The sequence below is a fragment of the Seriola aureovittata genome, chromosome 17 (assembly GCF_021018895.1).
Source record: "Seriola aureovittata isolate HTS-2021-v1 ecotype China chromosome 17, ASM2101889v1, whole genome shotgun sequence".
Lineage (NCBI taxonomy): Eukaryota > Metazoa > Chordata > Actinopteri > Carangiformes > Carangidae > Seriola > Seriola aureovittata.
In genome coordinates, this window is record NC_079380.1 from 10,235,736 (window position 1) to 10,259,193 (window position 23,458).

Below are 23,458 nucleotides of genomic sequence, written 5' to 3' on the forward strand. Positions count from 1 at the left end.
AATGAGTTAAAGCCAGCTGACTGTGTGTGTGTGTGTGTGTGTGTGTGTGTGTGTGTGGAGTGGGGGGGTGGCGGTGGGGGGCTGGGGGGGGTGCGCAGAGCAGGGGAAATGAAGGGATATTAAGGGAGAAATAAGCATGAGCGCCGAAGGGGCTGGATATATCACGTGTCTGGATTTAGCACCAGTCCTCCTACCTCCTACTGCTGTATCTTTGTAGACTGTTCAGCAAAGTGGAAGAGGAAAGAGTGGGGGAGGAGTGTGTGCGTGCTCACATCTGTGTGTATGTGCAAGAAAGGCAAGAAAAAGAGAGTTAAGTGAGAGAAAGAATAAGAGATAAAGACATAAAGAGAGAGCGTAACAGAGCTGTAACCAGATACGTAGGGTAACTAATGATATCTTGACACAATGATGATGATGAAATTGATCTGTCCTTCAAATAAAGTCAAACAGTTGCTCTGACGTTCTCTCTCAGCTACTGACAACGGCCCTAAACTTGACAGGCAGAAGTAAGCAAAGTATACTAAATAATACTGAAAAAGTCAACTATGCTAATATCATAGCACACTCGCAGCAGTGAGGACCCATTAGAACATAATGTAAATATTCAAAGTAATACATATGGTGGAAAGTAACTAATTACTTACTAACTAACTACTAGTAATGACATTACCTCTAATATTTTGAGGACATTTTGATAATAGTTGATATTTGATGACACTTCTGTAAGTAAAATTTTGATGCAGGGCCTTTACATGTGACTGGGTATTTACTTAAGTAAATGAATAGTCCTTCATCTGTCAATGATTATACCATAACAGACAGTGATTTAAAACTCAAGTGCAGTAATGTAACTTCAAACTGAATTTTAAGTTTTTGAGAGGCTTATGATTTCATAAAATGAATGGATGAATTACACTTATGGGCTTTTCAGACATCTGTAAAAACATGTCCATTTAAATTATACACATGGCAGGAGATTTAAAACACCAAGTATAATTTAAACCTTTACACTTGCTGCTGAACACAACACAAGTTCCTGTGTGCTGTGGTGGAAACTGACTAAGTACATTTATATTTCTATTCCACTACGTTTATTTGCTAACTTTAGTTGCAAGTGAAAATTTGACACATAATGAGTTTATTAAATACGTAAAGGATCTAAATACTTGCTCCACCACTGCCTGTATAAATACTACATGATTAAAAAGGAAACCCTTGCTGATGAGCACTACACGCAGTATATGAGGGGTATTACTGGGGCATCATGGTGATTTGGATGATTTGATTACTATCATGTACCACAGGGCATGTGATGCTGTGTCAGTGTGGAGGGGCGTGTGTTATGGGCGTCCCCATTCCGGGGAGTGTCTGTGTTCAGCCAATCACATTTTAGTCGTGAGGTTTGTGGGTGTGGTCTACCCCCTCCTCCTTCCCTCCCTCCCTCCCTCCCACACACTACCCTGACCCAGCTGCAGCACGCTTTTGTTCAAACTCAGAAGTCAGACAGTCAGTCCCGTACAGAGGTGCGCTCTTACGTTACTTTAACAGATGTTCATAAAAGGCTGATAGCAACAGTATGGCTCTTGTCAAACACATTCAAATCGATGTACTTTTAACCTTTACTTCACAGTTTTGGATGCTAAGTTAGTTTTTTTTTTTTTTGTACTTCGCTTGTGTGAAGTTTTTCAAATAGGGACAGCAAGGTGTCGCGAGCGAAGCAACTGGAGACCTGGAAGAAGAAGAAGAGGAGGGGGGGAGGATTTTCTTTGAAACACTTCTTCTGGCGGCTGTGTCGGTGTACGACCGCTGCCATGTACAGCTTCTAGACATGTTCCATGCTCTTTGACAGACACGAGAGAGTGAGCTTATGCTACCCTTCATCCTCCTCGCTGGATAATCTATGGAGAGGGTGTCCTGTTCTCTCTCACGCAGCTCTTGGAGTTACTTGCGGCTGAGACTACACCGTGAGCTTTGAACTGAATCGACCTGGATAGTAGAAAACGACTCACTTAACCTCATTTGAATGCCTTTGCAAGGAGTTTGCTGGTTTCTGTGCTGCAGGCAGGGCTTCAGTTTGCTCGGACGGGACTATGGGGAGAAAGAGGAGGAAGAATCTTTTGAATTGCGCAACAAAGAGGACTTGACTCCCAATGGACGGGTAAAAAAAACTCTCCACCTGCACTACACAGCAACTCCCCTGCATGCACTCAGTTCAAAACATACATTTGTTGAAGATGTACATCAGAAAATGTCAAGTAGTGACTTTGAAAAAAAACTGTCTTACACAATGTACCTTGAACATTTCATAAAACAGGGTCAGCTCCAGGAGCATAATTTCAGTTTTGTGCAAACAGATATGGCTGCAGGTCTTGATAGGGAAATGATAACTTTTGAAAAGTAAATTTGGATTGGAACTTCAAGGCACGATAAGAAATGCAGCTTGTGTTCACTAGATTGCCCATATTTTGAAGTAACAAGCCACAGAGTTCACATGTTATCTGTTAACCTTGTTATCTGTGGGAAGCATCAGTTTGTTCATTGCAAGCCTCTGTCACTGATGCAGGACACTGAATTTGCTGTTGCAGCCCAGTTTTGACGTTTAGGCTTGCATGGTCTTTTGAGGCTTGGGCAACATTGAGCAATCACGTACACACACCCACACAAACACACTCATTGACATAATGCATTCCCCAGACCCTTAACCCTAACCTTAATCATCACAACTAAATGCCTAACCCAAAAACCTAAACATAACTCTAACCTTAACCCTCAAACGGCCCTTTTAAGTTGTTATGACTGGCCATAATGTCCTCATAATGAAGGTTTCCAACAAAAAAAATTGTCCACACAACCATAGAAATACATATACACACACATGCACATACACACACTGTGATGCAAGCTGTAAAACCCAGTGTGTTGAACTGATCCTGTGTGTTTGGCCTCTGTCCGCTCAATTGCAAATAAGACTGCAGCCTTGTCTTCTCTGTAATGTTAGTCATCTGATCAGGCACAGAGAGTTCAGCATTGTCCATCCACTTGTGAGGGGGCATTGTTGCCTTGAATTGAGGTAGCCTCTTTCTGTATGACCCAACGTACAGCTCCTTATGTACAGTCTCTTAGAAAAATTTACCCTCAAATATGAGACTCCTGTTGTTTTTTAAGGAGAAAGTCATTAAAACCTGTCTTGGCCTCTGTATGCTGTCATGGCTTACACTAACAGCATGACCTCCCAAGTTAAATACCACCCGAAGCTACGACTTGCATATCCTGCTTATCTATTTATTGCCCCTTTTGTCTGGTTGCAGCCAACCAGTGCACCACCACAGCGATTTGCATGAAACGTTGGGAACAGTTAAGTTTTACACAGTTACACGGTTATTGCCTCAACAGAAATCTTAACAGTACCAGCAGCAGCCAGATAAGAGCAACATCTGTTGCTCCAGGGTATCCAGAGAGGTGTTGGTGTGTAGCACTCCTCTTCTTGGCAAACATCCCCATCTTAGTCATAATGTACCATCTGCCTGGCCATTGGTGGTCAGAGGAACCCAACTGTGCTCCATCCGCAATCAATACAAGATCATAGTAACATGTCCCAATGGAGAGGCCTGGTGGCCTTTCAGAGAGAGGCACAGGGATCTCTTTTCCTGTAACTTTCCCCGGTTCTCTCATTAAAATGTAACCTGCACAGAATTCTGTTCCTCTGGGTGGATTCAATTTAACGTTGGTTTATTGAATTTTAGGTGTGTTGTTTGGAGGAGAGCATGCTCTATGAGATGACCTCAGGTGAAGGATTGTATTCTGGCCATGCTCTCTAAAAGATAAATTGCATATAGGATGATCAGCATTGCCAGATTTCACTGATTAAATCTATACTCCTATCAAAGCCAAGAGCCCACCCAACTGTCATCAAAGTGGCCTAGTGGCAGTTTTCTTTTACATTAAACAGTTTAAGTCTTCAGTTGTGTGTGCAGATGTTTGACAAAAGAGTAATTGGGATAGGAGAAATATTTCTCACCTAGTTGTAATAAATGGAAATGACATTTAGTTTTTCTTGGTCGTCAGCTACCAGTCATTGCATGTTGAGCCAAGCCTACTGAACTCCATGCTGTCTCAATCGTATTAATCAGAGAAGAGGAAGTGGTGATTTATTGGACTGTAGCCGAACTATTCATCCATGGAAACTTCCCAAATGGCACAAACGTTATCACACAAGAATAACTCTTAAAAGAAAGCTGCTTTTATTTTGTTTTAGTGTAAACTTGTATGTATGGCTGTGGAAAACTGACTACTGTGAAGCTCATAATGCTTCTTTGTCTCTAGAGCTGCTCTCTCTCTCCCCTATACTGGTGTTACATCATTGATTAGAGTCTTGGTTCTATTAATTTTGTGCTCGTAAATATTCATAAATATGAATCAACTTGTCCTGAACCATAAAAATAATGATCTTCTTTTAATCTGAGTGATAATTTCCTTTTGAGATGCAGTTTGTCTTAATCATTCATGTGGTCAGCCCTGTTCAGTTTTATCATATTAGTTCTAAACGGGAGGAACCACTTTATTGACTGATGTCACTGACAGTGTTTTACCCAATAACGAAAGGCAGCAAACTGCCTTTTGGCTACTTTCTTTTGTCATAAAAAATCCCCCCAGTTTTTCTGAAGTTATTGATTATTGATTACCCTGATGCTTCCAAGTAATCAGTCCACTTCCACAAATTCTGTTTCCATTTGATCTGTGTCACTGGTTTATGCTGGGTATTGTAACTCTGTGTCAATAGTTCACACTGAGGCAATAATTAAGACACACAGCTGAGCTAAACCAATATCATCAGCTGAACCACTCTTATCCAGCGCAGTTCGTTATGCCCCTCCCCTCAGAATATACAGATCTAGCAGATACTGTTTGGTTTTGCATGGTATCAGTGGAGGGGATGGGGTAGAGGGTTTGAAGATCTACAATCAGTATACAATCAGCTCCTTTCCACCACTGCAAAATGATCTGCTAGTTCTGGGCTGGTGCTACTGCCTGTTCACAGTTGGTTTAACTTGCAAACCCCGGCTAGAGAGCCACCATAGAGCCACGTCATTACAGCGCTGTATATGTCTGTATACGTCTCTGCTTTTCTAGCAACTCTAGTGCCAAGCACAACAACAACAATGGCAGACTACATAGTCTTTTACAAGTGTTGCTCCTGACTTTGGCAGCCTACATTGTCATCCAAGCATTTAGATGTTGATTTTGAAGATTTCCAATTTAAAAAAAAAAAAAAAAAGAAAAAAAAAAGAAAGAAGAAAAAACGTCAGTCACAAAGTTTTAGTTCCTCTTGTTGGTCATGATAATCCTGCCTCCATTGTTCCTGGCCAAGAGCCGGTTCTTTGGCAGTTCAAGATTAGGCACCGGCTCCAAAACGGTCGTCAAAATGTCTTGGTGGAAAAGGGGTAAATGATTCCCAGGGAAAGCCCCTCAGGGCTCCGTTCCATCATTTACCCAGAGAGCTCCATTTCATCCAGAGCTTGACAAGCCACATTTTCAGGCAGCAGGTCAGACCTCCCAGGGTGTATGTGTGTGTGTCTTTTGGGCTTTGTAATGCTGAAATACTCCATTTAGTAGGACTCTGTCCAGCTCCTGCCAGGGATGACCACAGCAACCCACAGGTCTGGTGGAGTCTCCCTCGCTTAAGACATCCAAAACCTTCACCGCAATCTCCAGAGTTGTTTTACAACATGCTGCCAGAGGATGCCACGATGTGTAGCATCCACAGCACCAAAGCCATAGGCAACACACTGTTTCTTGCCAGGACTGTTCTCACTGAGGTTGGAATCATGAGTCAGTTCTGACGCTTGTGTAGGCTTGGCCCTTGAGAGCACAAGGCCATGTCGGAACCCTTTCCCTGCATGTTTACAGTCCTCATTCAATGAAACTGCTCTCCAACAGCTGCCCAAACAGTCACACTGAGCTGAATGCCTCCAGTGTTGGGACAGCAAGGCACTAATTTTAGGACAGGACATCCGTCATTCTCTCTTCTTTCCTTTTTTCCACTGAAACTTTATTCAACTTTTATGCAACGTGAAGTCACGTTTACCAATAAACTCCCACCACAGAGTGTTTCGCCCTGCACAGTTGCAAGTGTTGGATCGCGGCACTGCAGTGCATCCTGTTACTCGGAACAAACAGACACAGTCCTGCTATGCTGAGAGCCGGTCCCATTAACTGTCACTGCTGCCCTCTGTCTTCAGAGGTGTCACGGTACGCTGGTTTATATTTGGTTTCCGTTGCGTCTCTGCCTCACCACCTCCAGGCCACACATCTGGTCTTCAGGCCGACACTGGCTGAGCCCAAGCATTTCCTCCTGGTTACTCAGCCTCCCAGGAGAGCTGAAGGGAGAGCGAGAGGGAGAGAGAGAGAGAGAGAGAGAGAGAGAGAGAGAGTAGACGGAGGGAAAGCGAGAGCGGAAGTCGGCCACGGAACGAACACATCACGGCATCTTTCCCTCTTTCCCTCCATGCTCTGTTCTAGTCTGGAGTGATTCATCCCCTGCCCGTCCAAAGGGAGAGCTTTTGCCAGGGCTCTGCATCGCACGCTATCCTTGTTCCTCATCCCACAGCCCATTAACTCCGTTGGAAAGCTATTTTTCTGTAAATTGTCACGTATTTTGTAGAATTACCCCAAAATATTCTAACTTTATCAACCTGACCCATTAGTTGATTGATCCTCTGATTAATTTACATCATGGATTTACAGCTTTTGCACTCGTTGATGTGATTAGTATTGATTTGTCGTTTCCAGTCATGGCTGTCTGTCTGAATTTTCTTCTCTGGGCCTGTTGGCTTGGCTGAATCATTTATGGTTAACAGGCAGGGGTAGGGAATTACCGTACACACTCCCATTCACAAGTCACTTTCTGCTGCTGTTCACTTATTCTTCCCCATCTGGCTTGACATTTACAGCACCTCTCCCTGAGTTAAACATTAATCATATCTCAATATCCCAACCCTCATCTTTTCCTCATTTGCTTCAGAGTCCATCTGCCTTGTAAATATAACACAGATTCCATACTAGCCTGTAAATTTGTAGTTCATGTTTTCTTTGTTAGTTTTGAGCCATCCAAAAAGAAGCGGTAGACTGTTTTTACAGAGCATGGGCTATACTTAGGCTAGTTTGCCCAGTAGTAAAGTGTGGTGTGTGAACTGTTAGGGGCCCAGAGCTGACCTGGATAGTGTTTCAGGTAGGCCAACACCCCCAGAGCTGGGCCGGGGCAGCCGCAGGAGCTGGCTCAAGGCTGTGGCTCTCAGAGACAACAAGTCAAGCCACGGGGGACACACAGTGCTGCCTCGCACACCAGGGAATAAGTCCAGATTGCACACAGGCAAAGCTCTGATGTCTGATGGGGTTTCCAAAGTCAGGTTGGGAATCTGAAGGCTGGATCTCTGTGAAAAGGGAAACATCCTCTCCCATCTTCTGCTTAATGGGGGAGTCCTGGAATGAAAAGTTCATTGTTCCTCCCATGAAATTTGATTTTACGTGTCCCATTTGTAGTCAGTAGAATCACTTACTCCAATTTCCATACAAAACCAAGAGGGAGTGTGATTTGATATGAGTAGCTGGCTAGCAGTCAGGATAACATATCTAACTTTTATTATGACTGTGCTCATCAGATAATCATCATCAGTACACCTACATTTCTCTTTTTTATACGATGCCTCCCAGAGGTCTCTTTGTCTTTCTCTTTTGCTTTCATCAACCTAACAGCAATTTCCCCTCAACTTGTGTCTCTTTGAGCATGTGGATATAAAAGCTGTTTCAAGTGCAATCTCAAAGTCCAGGTTTATTTTTAGGTTAACAATCTTCGCAGAGAAATTGACTCGATCTAAATAAAAGCATTTTGGGGTTGCACGCAGCTACAGCACAAAAGATTCTTCTGTTCCCTACTCCTATATTAAATGAGCCTGTTTTGCATGCCATATTTCTCCCCACCAGCTCACCCCTCGCAAGTGAGAGCCAAGCATTACAGGAACAGAGCAGCTATGTGCTGAGACTGCCAGGAACGGCTGCATGCTCGACTGTAACATGGCCACTGCAGGCAAACTGCTCTCCAACCTGTGGACTAGTTCTAAGGACAGGCTACTGTTTGTGTTGCATTATCATCTATTTACCCGATTCTCTCTCTTCTGTTGACAGAGTCCAGCTGAGGTGACTGTTTCTCAACCAACTCGCACAGCCAATGGAACAAATGGGTAAGGAGAGAGAGAGAGACAGATTTTTTTTTTTTTCCCACAATTTTTAGGAAGTAATAGTTCCTTCTTTTACTTATATACTTCCTCTGAGTGCTGGGGATATCTGTATTTATCCTCAGGCAGGCACATGTGTGAGTACAGGCCAATCACTTGATTTTTTACTTCCTCTGCAGTGTATGGTATCTCATGGGGCTCTCCTCATGTGCCTAGCCATGACACATGTGCCTAACCTCATTGCCACACATATGCTCACATGTGTATGTGTGCAAGTGGCACAGACTCACATTGTATATTGAGGATGTGGTGGTGGTACTTTAACTGCTTATGGATAATGCCACTGTCAGTTTTCACTCGTTAACCTGTTGAATTTTTAAGTTTTTCCATTCAAAGGTCAGCTAGGCTGCTGTTAGGGGTTGCATTGGTCAATAATGTCAATCTTCAACCTAGATGTTTCTGACCGATTACAGCTGTAACTTCGAGCTCACTCTGTGCAGCTTCCACATCAACAAATCCAATCACTTTGTTAGCTTGAAGGTTGTCCATTCAAACTGCCAGTTACAAGCAACCACTATGCAACTCCCGAATAATGAAATGGTCATGTGGTTTACGAGTGAACGCTAGTGACAATGAAAAGGAGTGATTCATGGAGATCTTGATCCAGACTATTAGTGCAGGGCTGTGATCTCAGACAGCGATGCAGCCAGGCTCTGCCCCGCTCTATCTCTGGCATCGTGCCCTTATCATACCCCCCCACCCCCACCCACGCCTCTTCCCTTATCCACAATCTCCACTGTACATCTGCCGACTCACAGTCAATGCGTCACAAAGCTCAACTTGTCGGACAATCACACACCACGAATGAATAGAAGAGGGTCCGCAGCAACTCTCAACAAGAAGAGATCTGCCTTAGGAAGTAGGCCGGTGAGCTGAAGTTGAAGCATTTTTGCTGCAGTCATTCAGGACATGCTGTCTCTTGAGGGTTCAGGGAAAGCAGGAAAGGAAGACTTGGGCAGGGAGGTAGGCTAACTGGACTGGGTGACTCACTCCTACCTCAGCAGCACTCCCAGAAGAGGTGTGGCTCGGATGTGTGTGTGCTTGTGTACGTGTGTGTCACTTCTACAATACAGTGGAGGTGGCCCCGGGCCACATGGCATAATTAACTACTGGTTTTGAAGGAGTGTGTTAAAAGCCTGGCTGTAATCATTGCACTCAGTGCAGAGATTAGAGAGCGCAGTGCTTCGTGATTACCTGGCCAATGAGTGGACACACCCAGAAGTTAAGTTGTATGGAGGGAAAGCCAAGCCAGGCTCTGATAAGTCATGGCATTGTGATATATCAAATGGTTCCACATCAATTTATCTGTATTCATACAACAGGGCGGTTTACTGGTTTACTTTGTACTTTTATTGACCTATTGAATTGAACTTTCCCAAAGGAGATATCAATCTCAACTACTAGTTTGATAGTGGCCCAAATCTGATGGTGATGAATTAGGGGGATTTATGTTTGTTTTACTAGACTGAGGTTAATATGGTAATGCTCAGATAATTCATCATGCTGCAGGCCTGGTGTGGTTAGGGAGGGAGATAGGCCCATCTCTGTCAAAACATAGTGGGGGGGGGGACAGAATTTAAACTACACAAACAGCAGCAGGCCACATGCACATTCAGTCAGTCAGTCATATGTGATCAAAACATCAAGAGACTGGACAGTGTACCACCTTCCTTTTACTTTCATATGTAACCTGGCATGGTTCTGTATTAGTTCAGTATTATATCAAACATACGACAATACAGTTGATTATTATGTTTTTACCTGGGTCAGAAAAGGAAAAAAAAGTGTTTTAAGTTGACTCGTGTAACTCCAGAGTGAGACTGATCTGTAGAGGCTGTGAACAAAGTTTCCAAATATTATTTGGTCTGTGTCAGAGGTCCTGTAATACATTTGTTGTGTGCTTGCACTAACCTCTCTCAGGTGTGTGTGTGTGTGTGTGTGTGTGATGGACATATTGCTGCAGGCAGACTGCATAAGGTCTTCCCTGTCTGTCTCTCAGTCAGCACAAAGTGCCAAGAAGCTTGTTCCCTCCTGCTGTGTTCACACTCAAATCTGTCTTACATCATCTCTATTTTTTCATCCCCACTTTCCTCACTGCTTCTCATAGCCAGGGCAGGGCAGGGTACAAACTGTACCAGGAGGAAAGTGGACACTTGAGGACTTCTCTATCTCTATCTCTCTTTCTCACCATTTGTTCCATCTGCTTTCTCATTAGCCCCCCTCCCCCTCTTCTTTGATGGCTTTTGACAGTCAAAAACTAGACATATTTTGGTGTGGGCTGCCAGGCAGTAATGGCTGAAAGAGACCAGTGTTTGATGATGTATTTCATGTGTGTGAAGATATGCATGTGCATAAAGAGAGAGAGAGAGAGAGAGAGAGAGAGAGAGAGAGAGAGAGAGAGTATGTATGAAACATGTGAGTGTTTGCGTGAAAAGCTTAGAAGTGGGCCCCTGGTAATTGCCTGTCTGAGCGTCTGTCAGCGTGACTGTCAACCATCCAACCATCACAAACTGACCCCGTTTACAACTACAACAAATATAGAAAGTTGTCATTCACATCACTAAGTTTCACTATCAGAGTGACGTCATTCAGACTTTTTTAAAACCTCTCTATCATAAGCTTTCTCGCTGATCGACACTCTCCTTCAGTCATAAACTGTAGACTTCCTGTCTCTCACACACGCACACGCACGCACACACACACACACACACACACACACACATATACACACCCACCTCCTCCTTTCTCAAAACATGACTTTTTTCCTCTCCTTTCTGCCTAGTCCAGAGTTTCTTGGCAGTGGTCTTGAGTAAACAGCGTATTTTTAGCTGGGAGGTCATATAGGCCCAGTCTTAATCACCACATTCCCATTTTCCCACCAGCCGAGCTTCAGCCAGAGGCCCATGCAGCCAGCCCATGCACTGTGGGGGAGGGGATAGAGAGAGAGAGAGAGAGAGAGAGAGGAGAGAGAGAGAGAGAGAGAGAGAGATGGATTTCTACAAAGAGAAACTGTGATTATTTATTGCTGCAGTATGACCCACTGTATTATTAATGAAAGCTGTTTCAGATAGTGTTATTTATCCTCGGTGCTTGCTCAGATGTCTAATAAAATCTGTGTGTCATGATGTACGGCCATCGTTTGTGTACAGTGTATAAGCCTGGACATCAACGGAGGCATGCAGCTGGTTTGAGTTCATTTGTTTGAACGCCTTTTTGGATCCATCTGGGCTTTTCATCCATCAGATAGAGCTCCAAGTATTTGTGTGACACATCTGCGCAAGGGTCTTTTTTTTTTTTTTTTTTTGCAAATGTGCATGTTCTTGTGGTCACAAGGACCCGCTTTGTATGCTGGGACATGTCTCCGCTGTTTTCCACTGCGGTCATCACAGCCCGAGAGCAAGGACACTACTTTCTAACTTTAATTAGCGTCTCAGCGTTTTGATTACACCCTGGACTGAAATCAATTACTCATCGCTCCAGCAGCTACCAGCGGACAGACGCTCACAGACTAATCAGCTTATTGTGCTGCTCATACTTGGTGGATTTAAGTGTGTCACTCTGAAAGGCCTGCTGATAATATAAGCTGTGATGGCCTTATTTAAGTATTTAGCTTGAGTCAGTCTCTAGCTTTATTGAGTAGATGATGCTGAATTCACAGTGTCTTAAATGGGAAGAACAGGTAGAGCCTCTCCTTATTCCAACTTAGGTGTGTTTATGCATGGTTACCCCGACTGCTAGTCTTGTAGTCAAATTGTTTAAATAGCCTAAATTAGCTATCTTTCCTTTATTGTCCATTTAAATTGGAGCTAATACAAACAAACCGTAAATTAGCTGAATTAGTGCTTATATCATTTTTAACTTTTCTAGTTCTTTTTGTCAAGTTCGAGATGTTTTTGCTTTCAGGAATTCCCAGTATCTTTCAAACTACAACTCACACAGCTCAGCCTTAACATTTCAATTGTAAATTGTAATTAAGATTAATTAGAGCTCTCCTCAGGACCGCGTTCGCATGTACACACTGTAGTCGATATACCGCTCCCTGACTCTCCTGTTAGTTTTGTTTCACCCGTTTGGGCAGGACATCGTGCTCGTTTCTCTCTAGTACATGGAATTCGGTGACTTCGTGTAATGTAAAGCTCCACCCAACTAAACCAGACGTTAGCCAAATGTAACTGAAGACACGTGTGTGTGGGTGTTAAGGAGCTTTAATATAGCAGTAGTGTGTTTTACGGTGTCATTAGTGTTTTTAAACTGTATTATGCTGTATTATGTAAATGTTGTGGGTTTTAAGTCATGTAAGGGAGTGATTTCGGTCAATTGAAATATTGCAAAAGAAAAAAAAAGGATGCCTTGTTTCTAAATTGATGAGAAGGAGCCAGTCCACCAACACCTGAAGCTACTGTATACTGTGGCCTGGTGTTATCTGATTGTGCTAGATACTCAGTGTGTCCTTTTAAGATTTCCTTTTTTTTCTCCCACTTTCTTTCGCTATGTTGCTCTCATCTTTTTCCCCCCATTTAGTCAGATACTTGGTTGCTTGTAACCCCACTATCTTCTGAACTGAATATTAGAGCCAAAACTATTCGCCAATAATCAAGTAACTGAAAAAAAAAAGTTGCAAGTGAACTGAACATCTTTGGATTTTCAAAGACATTCAAAGATATTACTTTGGGCTGTGGGGAATATTAACAGGCATTTTTCACTTTTTTTTTTTTTTTTTACATTTTATAAACTGAATAATTAATCAAGAATATAGACAGCAGATTAATCTATAATTAAAAGCATAAATAATCATTTGTTTCAACCCTAGTCTATACTGGCTGCCTGTTGATTAGGTTTGACAGAGATGTGAAATTGAGAAACTATGGCACACACAAGCCAGTAGTGTTGACAGTTAGTGATGAATGGATGAGTATTGAACAGCTCATTCTCCCTCTGCCATATATCACACAGCATTCACACAGTCTCTCAGTTCTATAGAGGACATTTACACATACGCAATTTCACAGGATGTTAATAACGCGCATTAGATTTATTACAGAGGTTGTGTAGGGAAATATTTGTTCCTCTCTCAAATCATGTTTCTTCTTTTCTGACTTCCCCTCTCTGACTGTTTGACGAAGCCAGCGATTTTTTTTATTTTATTTCCTGGTCTGAGCTGATCTTTGCAATCAGATATTTTCCTTTTAACTTCCATAAACAAATAATTGTGAGGGTGTCCCCCCCCCCCCCCCCATGCTGCACTGGTCCCTTTTGAGAGAAAAAGTACCAACATTTTTGTGTTTCCATGACAGGAATGAGTGTGTTGTCAGTGGTTTCATGTCAAACAACAAACCTGAACTACAGAGCAGAGGAAATACCTTGATTTTCAACACATTTCAAGCTTCAGCATTGAGTAGTGTGACTTTGCAATGAGGCTCATCCCCTGCAGTAGCTGATGTTTAGTCGTCAGGGGAAGGCAAGAGAGAGAGAGAGAGAGAGAGAGGTGCTCTCTGTAGATGTGCTCGCTCTAACCCTCCGTGCTGCTTAATCCCCATGTCAAATTGTTTCCTGCACTCCACAGGAAGTTGCCCACTGAAGGCCCCACTGTCACAGGCTCTGGTGGGGCTTCTGGGAATGTGTTGGGAGGGAATGGTGGGGTGGGGTAGGACTGCTGGACAGCTGTGGAGATCCAAAGCCCTCACATCAGCAGTTGCCCCAAGCTGTATGACACGCTCTTTTCTCAATCTGTTCGCCATGTTTTATGTTGTTATTGATTTGAATTGTGTCATGCAGATATTAACTGACAAACATACTTAGAAGACAGGAAACAAGGTTTCTCCGTCCTTCTTCCCTCTGCTCTAAGTTCAGTGGATGTGTGATTGTCTTGGGTACACATACACTAAAATGAAAGTTGGAATATATTGGGGATGTACAGAAGAAAGAATGACTACCTGCTACCTGCTGAGTAATAACAGTATTGAACAATGATACCTTAATGAGTGTGTCTCGGTTCTGGAGGTGCACATAATATTTTGAACCGACAAAGTTGCACACCTTTTTAGAATCTATTTTCCATTAGGTTTGTTTGAAACAAGCGGCTCCTGTTAATAAGTTACAATTTTTGTTCAGTAACTACAGAGAAATAGGAATTGTGTGTGTGGTTTGTGTGATTGCGGTCATTAGATGCTCATGTATTTATGTATGTACTTCTTCTTTGTTCTTCTTTTTTTCCAGCCATTATTTAACTTTTTTTGAATCATTAATAATGTCTCAGATAGAGGCTACAATATTTTTAAACAGTGACTGTATCATGTACTCTTTATAACAACATGTGAATATGTTTTGTTATAAAGACGCATCAACTAATCTCCTTATAATGGCACACGTTTCTTATAATTTGGTAAATTATGATAATGAGAAAAAGTGTTAGAGCATGGAAGAAAGGAAGAACAAACAATTCTCATTACAACAACAACAACAATAGTGTGTTAGACGGCTTTACTTCACTGCTGTGGTCTCCAGCCAGTCTCAGAGGAAGATTTTCGACATTAGATTGGCTTTTTGAACACAATGGACATATTGACCCTGCCAACATTTAAATTGAAGGTCAGGCTAGTTTGTGTTGCTAAAGGTCAAGCCTTGGGCCTGTGCTTCTGTCCTCCTGTAACCCCTGCTCCCTCGCTACATGACCTGAAATGGGCGTTGAATTTGACTCATAAAGTTTTTCAAGTTAAAGATGGAGTTTGTCCAGTTAGTTGCAGAAAATCAGAATTCTGTCTGTGCTAGCAAAGTGTAGACAGGAGCACTAAGAATATTCTTCCAAGAGGGATGGCTGTGTGTACCACATAAACGCACCTCTTTTATGTCTACAAAACTCCTGTTGGTTACTCAAGTTGTTTTTCAGTTCAGGCTTGACCTAGTTATAATATCAGTGTTTACTAAATTGAGATTCAGAAACTAAGTGTAAAGATTGTTTGTTTTTTTTTATTGCTCTTGGCATTTTGGATCCAAGCCAGTCACAAACAATAGCTTCCTATAATCCGAGGCATTGAACTTAATCATGCCTTCTGTGTAAACAAGGCTATATTCTCCAGTAGAGGCGTAGTTTTTCTATAATTCTAATCCTTGTCCCATTTGAGCTACATATAGACTAACTGCCTGTCTGCGTGCGGGTCTCCGTTATGTAGCAGGGGTTATTAACAACCTCAAATAAGAGACGTCCTCACATGTCTGTGTTTATTTTAATGCCTTTAAGTGGGGTCTGTGGATGCAGCAACCGTCAGAGGTCCCCGTAGGCTGCTGCTGTAGCAGGCGAGCAGGCTTAGTCAAACAGCCTGAGCGAGTATAATGTGACGGGATCCTCACTCTCTCCTTCTCACTTCTGCTTTCTGGTGATGCCCTGGATGGGTTTATATACACATAGAGAAAAAAAACTGACCCACCATATAGAGTTTCACAGTCTGAAGACCATCTTAAATTAGAGATGCCAATCAGTTGGGTTCTACAACTGCAGATACGTTTCATAAAGGGAACAAATTGTTTGTGTAAGTGACTGAGAAGTAACGTTACATGGGCCAGCTTGATAGACCATGGTATAGACAGGATCAGGTCAGTGCACACAGAGAGAAAGGAAATGGCCTTTGCAGTCATGTAAGCTGAGTCAAAGCAGATAAGGCTATATTCAGACTCATTGATTATTGCTGCCTTCCGTGAGGAGGAACCTTCCAGGAATTATCAGATCAATAACGACATAAATCAGCCGGCGAATGAGTAGGTAACTAGAGGCCATATAACCCTGGGAAAGAGGGAGGGGGGGGAGGGGAGGGCGGGGGGGGGGGCTTGATTCATTTCCTGAGGCATGATCCCAGTAGGAGGAGGACAGGAAGGAAGGAGGGGTTTGTCACTTGTACCTCACATGCTAGTTAGACCCAGGAAATAGAGAAAATAAACAAGTAATTAGATAAATAAATGCAGAGAGATAAAACCCCTAAACAACCTTATAATCTGGAAATGGACCTTGGCCTGAGATAACAAAGTCTGACTTTGTCCGCAACACTGCCTGACCAGATGCCATGTGTTGAAGTGGCTGCAAATTGTGATCGTGAGACATTGGAGAAGGAAAGGAAGAACAGCGGTTTCAGCAGATTTACAGATGTTTTTGATGTTCATGGTTTTTTTAAACCATCCAGGGCTGTGACCTGTTGAACCCTCTGCCTTCCTCTGACCGGCGCGAGCTGGCTGGCTGGGAGTCAGGCCGGCGTCGCTCTGTCACGTTTATTTTCAGTCGCCCGCTCGGCTCGCCGGGCCAAAGTGATAAAAGAGAGACGGGCTGTCCACAGTGGCGTGGTATGTATCAGTGTGTGTTTGTGCTCTTGTGTGCTGCTAGGGAGGGAAAGTGGGGAGAATGCTGGAGGACAGATATTCGTGGCACTTCTTCCAGTCCCCCCTGTGTAACCCCCCCCCTTCCACCTAAGAGTATCCAAGACACTTGTAGTTGGCACAGAGTCACATTGGAGGGTGACAGGAGGGAGGAGGAGGAGGAGGAGGAGGAGGAAGGGAGGGGGGATTCACAGCCAACTGTATGTCTCTGGGCCAATTATCTATCCAATGGGGGGAGTAGTCAGGGGAAGACTTGAAGTGAAAGGGAAGCAGAAGTTATTTACATTCTCTTACGGCTCTTCCACACAGGCACACTGTCTCTGAGGTGTCTGAAGAGATGAAGAGCCTGATCATCGAGAAGAATAAGATGGGCCTGGAGGAAGAGCCAGAACTGCTGGTCAAAGGTGAGTCTTAACACACCACATTTATGTCACCATTACTCTCTCTCATGCTGTGATCAGCTGCGGTGAGGATAGTCATGCCGCGGAAACCAGAAGTCGATTATTTGATCTGTCGGTGGAAAATTGAAGGAATGTTTACTGGTTCCAACTTATCAAACGATAGAAAACAAGGATAAACAAGGATTTGCTGCTCTTTTTGTTTTATGCGAATGTAAATTGAATGCCATGCCCCAGAGCAACCAACTGTTGCTCAGAAAAAATATGCAACTTGAAGACATCACCTTGAGCTCTACTTAACAATCAACCTATTAATCAAGCAAAAAAAATTATCTACAGCTGAATAGGTAATGAAAATAACCTTTAATCACCAGCCCTGCTTTGTTCTTTGGTTGATAAATGAAGTCCTTGCAGGGCCAGGTTGCTGCTGTTCATCTCATTAAGTGTAGTATATATTTCATTGCCCTAATTGTCTCCTAATAAGTGCTGTCACAGCTCCATGCTGTGCTGTCGCCCTGTAGCCAACCCCTCTCTGACCACATGTGGCCCACAGCTGCTCCCGCTCTCCTGCCGCCCTGTGTGTTCATGTAAGGATAGCTACTGGCATATCAGGAGCCCCGTCTTGCGTGTGTGATGCTTTTGAGGAATGATCTCATAGGATATTTCTGTGTGATTTTTTTCTTTTCTCTTTTTTTTTTTTTGCTTCTTGGCCTGCTACTGAAAGGGAGCAGTAAAATGCCAGCACTTGGATAAGTTACGTCCTGTTTGGAATGGCGGCAGTCAGATTGCCTAATTCTGACAGCAGTTACCATGCGCCCTCGGCTAGCGCCCCTCCCTTACTGCTGTCCCCTCTCTGTCTCGCTGTCGGCGGAGAAGTGTGTGGAGTCGCTTTCCCTCCAAAACAGGGGACAGCTACTTTCCTCGGGCCATTAATTACACTGTCACATTGAATTTCAGCTTGTGCTCCACGCCTGCATCCTTTAACCGAACACACCATTACAGCCACCAACAACAGCAGGACACCTCAGGGCGTCAGATAATCCCTCTCATTTCTCTCTTTGTGCTGCACAAGGATATGTTTCTAATGAAGAGTCCCTCCATTAGGGCCTTTCCCTTTTGATCTTGTTCTGTATGTTTTATGTTTGTTTGTTGTATATTCTTTGAGCAGGATATCCTCAGGCTACATGGGGGTGAATACTGCCCCAGTATCTAAAATAGGCCACCAACATTGCAGATATAGACTGATGAGGGATGAATTGTAAAACACATGCAGGGGTGACAGAAAGAGATGCTGACATTGGTTTATTGACATACCTTTGTTGATTTACAGTTCAAATGAACTGCTCCTCACATGATGCACAGCCTCTCATGCTCCAGTAAACTGCAGTTCAATCTGTCTGCGTCTGTTTGATCCAAGAGGGGAAAAAAAAAAAAAAAGTTTAGTCCTATGTTGCTTGTGCATAATTATAAAGTTCAGGCCCTTACATTGCCGTGTACATGAACAGCCAGTTGACCTAATAATCTCTGGTCATCAGAGCAAGGTTAAAAAATAGCCTTTCAAACTGTTTTGACAAACTGTTATATGTAACCAAGTTTATGGCTTTTGGTTCTGGTGACCTCAGGGTTTAGTGTTTAAAGAGGAAAACATTTGCCTAAAGTGAAATAGTCCTCCTTTTTAGTGAAGATCCTAAACAGGTTTCTTGTGAAATACCAGCATGCAAAGGCCTGCAGAGTAAAATTTGAACTTTGAAGTGAGGTGTCCTTTTTATTTGCAATGCTCATATTTGGTTATTATTTTATTTTGTGAAGAAAGGAAAAAACATTCAGCACTCAGAAAGTGACAGGAGCCTCACTGTAAAAAATTGAAACGCACAGAGAGAGATTGTTTTCTCAATCTGTGTTTGAGGGGGCAGGGTGCTGGGGGGGGGGGGGGGGGGGGGGGGGGGCAGGGGTCACAAATGAAACAAATTAAGGGCGAGCCATGGCCCCCAGGGGAGACATTAGCAGGCCACAGAGATGGGATCCAGATGGAGGACCATGGGAGGTGTATACAGGGGGTCCCAGGGCTCTGGTGCTCCCTCTCTCTCTCTTTCTGTCTCTCCTTTTCTTTTTTCTTTTTCTTTTGCCTTTTCTTATCGCCCTGTTTAAATTTCCCAAAGAGAGCAGCATCTGTGGGACGTCCCATGTCTGTGAGAGAGGCGTCAAGGTAGCGGGCATGCCCTTCTCTCCATGTCTCTCACCCAGTCAGCTTGTCTGCCTCCCCCCTGTCCCACATCCAGTCTGTCAGCAAGCTCAGGCTGACTTACCTCATAGTTTTTATTTATCCGTTTCACGTTGGGTTTTGATGCTGCCCCCCTCTGATGTGGTGTTAAGTACCTCCAGGTTTTTACTTTGGGCTATATTGGGTGGGTTTATGGTGGGTTCAAACCTGGCACTTATATCATATAGAAGCATTCTCAGACGGGAAACATAGCCTGAGAGGCTGAGCCTTCACCCCCTCCTCTCTCTTTATTTTTACTCTGGAGTAGTAAGCGAAGCAGGAGAAGCTTTGCACTGCCTCGAAAACCACTTTGAGGCAAGGGCGAAAACCAGTGGCGCAGGTGTACAGGTGGCACGCAGCTTGCTAACCACAGAGGAAGTTGTGATGCTGGTGTGGCGTCATTGCCATTTTCACATGGTAGGAAGTTGAAGGTACATTGCCTAATTGTTCCCTTTATAACCACTCTGAAGTATGCATGCACACACCATATGCACTCGGATGCACAGCCACCCCACATGTGGCACACTGCCAGTGTATAACAGCGCCTTGCCACCTCTGATAGTCCCACCCAGCCTAGTATCGGTTCACAACCCTCTGCCAACCTCTCCCTCAGCCCTCTGGATGAACTCTGACCCCCTACCAGGACTCCTCAATCCTCCTCTGCCTGTTTCTCTCTAGGGAGCATCTGGACAGAGCTCTGCCAAGCTAGTTTATTTATCTACTCGAAGATTAAATATTTATTAGGAACAATTTGCACACATAGCTTAGGGGGGGAGAGGAGGTTCACTGCTGTTTTGGAACAGTGGATCTGGGCTGTTGCAGTCTGTCCAAACCCTCGGGACTTTGGGAACACAACAGTCTTGCATTATAGAGCCAGGCCTGGCGAGATCAGCGGGCATGCCTATGTGCTGGCTGAAGGCAAGTCTGCTTTACTCTCTTTGTCTCCAGCTGTCATACTGTTCCAGTATCTCTCACTCTCGTTCTCTCTCCCTCCTTTTCTCACTCTGTCAACCTCTAAAGTGGTAATTATGTTGGCTGCATGCAGGCTTTAATGCCTATGCCATTAGCTGGCTGTATTTTTATCCCCTAGTATTTACCCCAACAAGGCAGTCACATACAGTCTGCTACAAACTTTATGGATAATTACATGCCTTGGGGATTATTCTTAGTGAAGACATGGTGTGGCAGCACTGGTTCAGCAGCTCTGTGACTAGCCCACCTACCAACCAGACCTTTCAAGGGAAATTCTTGTCTTGATGTGTAGCTGCTGTGCACATAAGACTTTGAAAGTATTGGAAAGTGAAAACACTCTGTCCATATGATTCTCCAAGTAGGAGAAAACAAATGCTACAAATCGATATAACTTTGGTTTTATTTTGAAATAGTTGTAGAGATTATATGTCAAAGTAAAGTATTGGAAAATAAGGTTGGTTTTGTTATCAGTACCAAAACGGGGGTCTTGGCATGAGTATCAAAAAATGTCAAACAGTACTCTGCAGCGTTACTGATGTATGGTGCTAATGCTGGAACGTAGAGCTGTGAGTCGAATTATCTGCCAATTATTTTTTAGGTGATTTTTTTTTTTTTTCTTTTTTGGGTCTGTAACAGAAAACAGAATGAAAAATGTACATCACAATGTCCCCCAACCATCCAACAGGCCAAAGCCCAAAGATATTTGGTTTAACATAAAGTAAAAACAGCAGGCATTTTTGCTTTAAATACTTAATTGATAATAGTTGATAATTTTATGTTGATCATCTAATGAATGAATCAGTTAATCTTTGCAGTTCTGCTGGCATGTATTACTTCAAGGTTGAGTAATCATATAACACGTGTGTATATGTTATTTAAAGGGTGGCTGTTGCGGGAGGTGCGAGGAAACTGGATTAAGCAGCGCCGGTACTGGTTTGTGCTGAGCCAGGACTCACTCGACTACTACAGCGGACCAGAGAAAGGATCCCGCAGACTGGGCACACTGGTCCTCACCAACCTCTGCTCTGTCATCTGGCCCGACAAGCAGACCTACAAGGAAACAGGTGAGCAACGCGCATATGTTTGAATGTAACAATACACAGACAGGCTGATGCGTAGCTGACTCATGCCCATTCCCGGTGTAGTGACCAGGCATTTTTAAAAAAAATTCCTAAAATGTTGTTCAGGGGTTTTTTCATGTAATGTCATGTGGTTCTTTCCCATGAGAGCTGTAATTCTGAGTACATTTGGGAAGCCCCAGCTATGTTTGGTCAAAAAAATGGTTCAAGGTTGGTCTAGAAACCTCACATTTGAGTAATCAGCGGGGGCATCTCCCTCCCATTTCTCGGATGAAAGAAACAAAAGAACATCAAACTTGTAAAGGAGAGTCGTTGCTGAATGGGAAGAGACACAGGGATGACGTGTCCTTTTTGAGTTACTGTATTATTCAAACATGTCGCCCTCTGTCTAAGTCTTGCTGTCCATCAATGGAGGGGATTATGTCCTGCTGACTTCACCAAACCACTTAAAATCTCCAAACCAATGTACAAACCCAAATCCAAACATAGTTGTTACTAACTCAATATGCCATGGGACTTTTCTGGACAGAAGTGTGCTTTCAACAGCGGCTTTGTCACAAGCTCAATGGGCTGTTTCACTACTGAGTAGCTTTGTGTTCCTCCTAAGCCACTTCCCTTTACGGGTTATGTCTGTGGCATCATTGACCCTTTACTCCAGAGTAAATGTAAGGGCACCAAACACGCTCAAAGTGGGCAATGGCAAATTGTAAAACCTCTCAATTTTGGGTTTGTATTTCACCACAAACCTAAACAAAGAAGGGCAGGGTGCCAAGTCACGTAGCAGGAAAGCCTGATAACAGCCATGGGGCTGCAGGCTGCCTGGGGTATGTCTAATACTTCCTCTGGACAAGGAGGAAGCACGCCTTGCGCACTTTTATTGCAGGTCGTCTGAGAGGAGAGTCACTGAGGGGATTAACACTTGTCTTTTACCTCATCTGTAGAATAGGTGTGGTCTGAGGTTCCTCTCAACCTGACCTTTGATCCTCAGTGAAACTGAGAGAGGAAGTCAGGGAGAGGGAGTCACGCCAGATATGCGGACTGTCCCGTGCCATGAACAATTTCACTGGTTTCTTCCTCATTTACTTAAATTACTCTGTCAGCTTAAGTGCAGCAGTCATAGAAAATGCAATGTTTTTTTTCTGTGTTTCTTTCAGGCTACTGGAGCATCACAGTATATGGGCGGAAGCACTGCTACAGACTATACACCAAGCACTTCAATGAGGCTGTGCACTGGGCATGTGCCATCCAGAAAATAATTGATACCAAAGCACCAGTGGAAACGCCAACACAGCTCCTGATCCGAGACATCGAGGTAGGCCACTCAACACACAAACGTGCATATACACACACAGTTGCTGCCAAACTACCTGTGATAAGGGCCACCAAACACAAACTGACATCAGGCCACACATTATTTCCCCTCGGCTATGTTGCCATGGAAACCACACCACCACATTGAGTCCAAAGTTTGCCTTTCTCTTTTGAATGACCTCATCTTCCACTACACTGGGACAGGACAGAATCACAGGCCTGAAGCAGAACAGACATAAAGGTATTTCCTGTTAGTCAGCGCTTAGAAAAATTGTATTCATGGCGTTTTCAAAAGATGCCTTTCCCTGTACCTTCTCACATGGAGGGAGTGCATTTATAAGGGACAGCCATATTTTTAGACCAGGGGTTGCTAGAGAACACAGCATGCTGGAATCTCATTGAGCAGACAGATGACTCGTCTTGCGTCAGTCTGCCCCCGGGGTGAAGAGAGGGGCAGTTTTGGTGGAGGAGGGCTCGGCGTGAAGCAGCAGGGCCAGATAAGCAGTCCTGTGCCTGGCCTCCCTCCTGTCCCCCGTAATCTCCCAACGAGAGTCTCTAATCTCAAAGAAAGTGGTTAATCTGTTTGCCTCCGTCTGCCCCTGTCTGCTTTGCCAGGAGGGGCCAAGCTTATGTTTAAGGAAGAGGAGAGGGGGGCCTGCTTTTAAAGTGCTCCTCGTTCATTGTTTAGGCTTCTCCCTCTGAAGACTCTTCCTCAGTCTTAAACATTCGCTCTCAGTGTGTTGCTTTTTCTGTCTCTCACCTTTACACACAGGCACACTTTCTCAA

General features: G+C 43.8%; 1 protein-coding gene across 2 annotated transcripts in view; it reads left to right on the forward strand.

Annotated features, from left to right (window-relative positions):
• Positions 1–1,475: 1,475 nt before the first annotated feature.
• The window catches only part of plekhh3 (pleckstrin homology, MyTH4 and FERM domain containing H3), a 33,172-nt gene continuing 11,189 nt past the window's right edge, over positions 1,476–23,458 (forward strand). For both annotated transcript variants that reach the window (XM_056401029.1, XM_056401030.1), the window contains exons 1-5: positions 1,476–2,158; positions 8,182–8,237; positions 16,962–17,056; positions 21,164–21,346; positions 22,516–22,673. In XM_056401029.1, the coding sequence (XP_056257004.1) occupies positions 2,024–2,158; positions 8,182–8,237; positions 16,962–17,056; positions 21,164–21,346; positions 22,516–22,673 (627 nt within the window). In that variant the 5' untranslated portion in view covers positions 1,476–2,023. The remainder of the gene's footprint in view (positions 2,159–8,181; positions 8,238–16,961; positions 17,057–21,163; positions 21,347–22,515; positions 22,674–23,458) is intronic.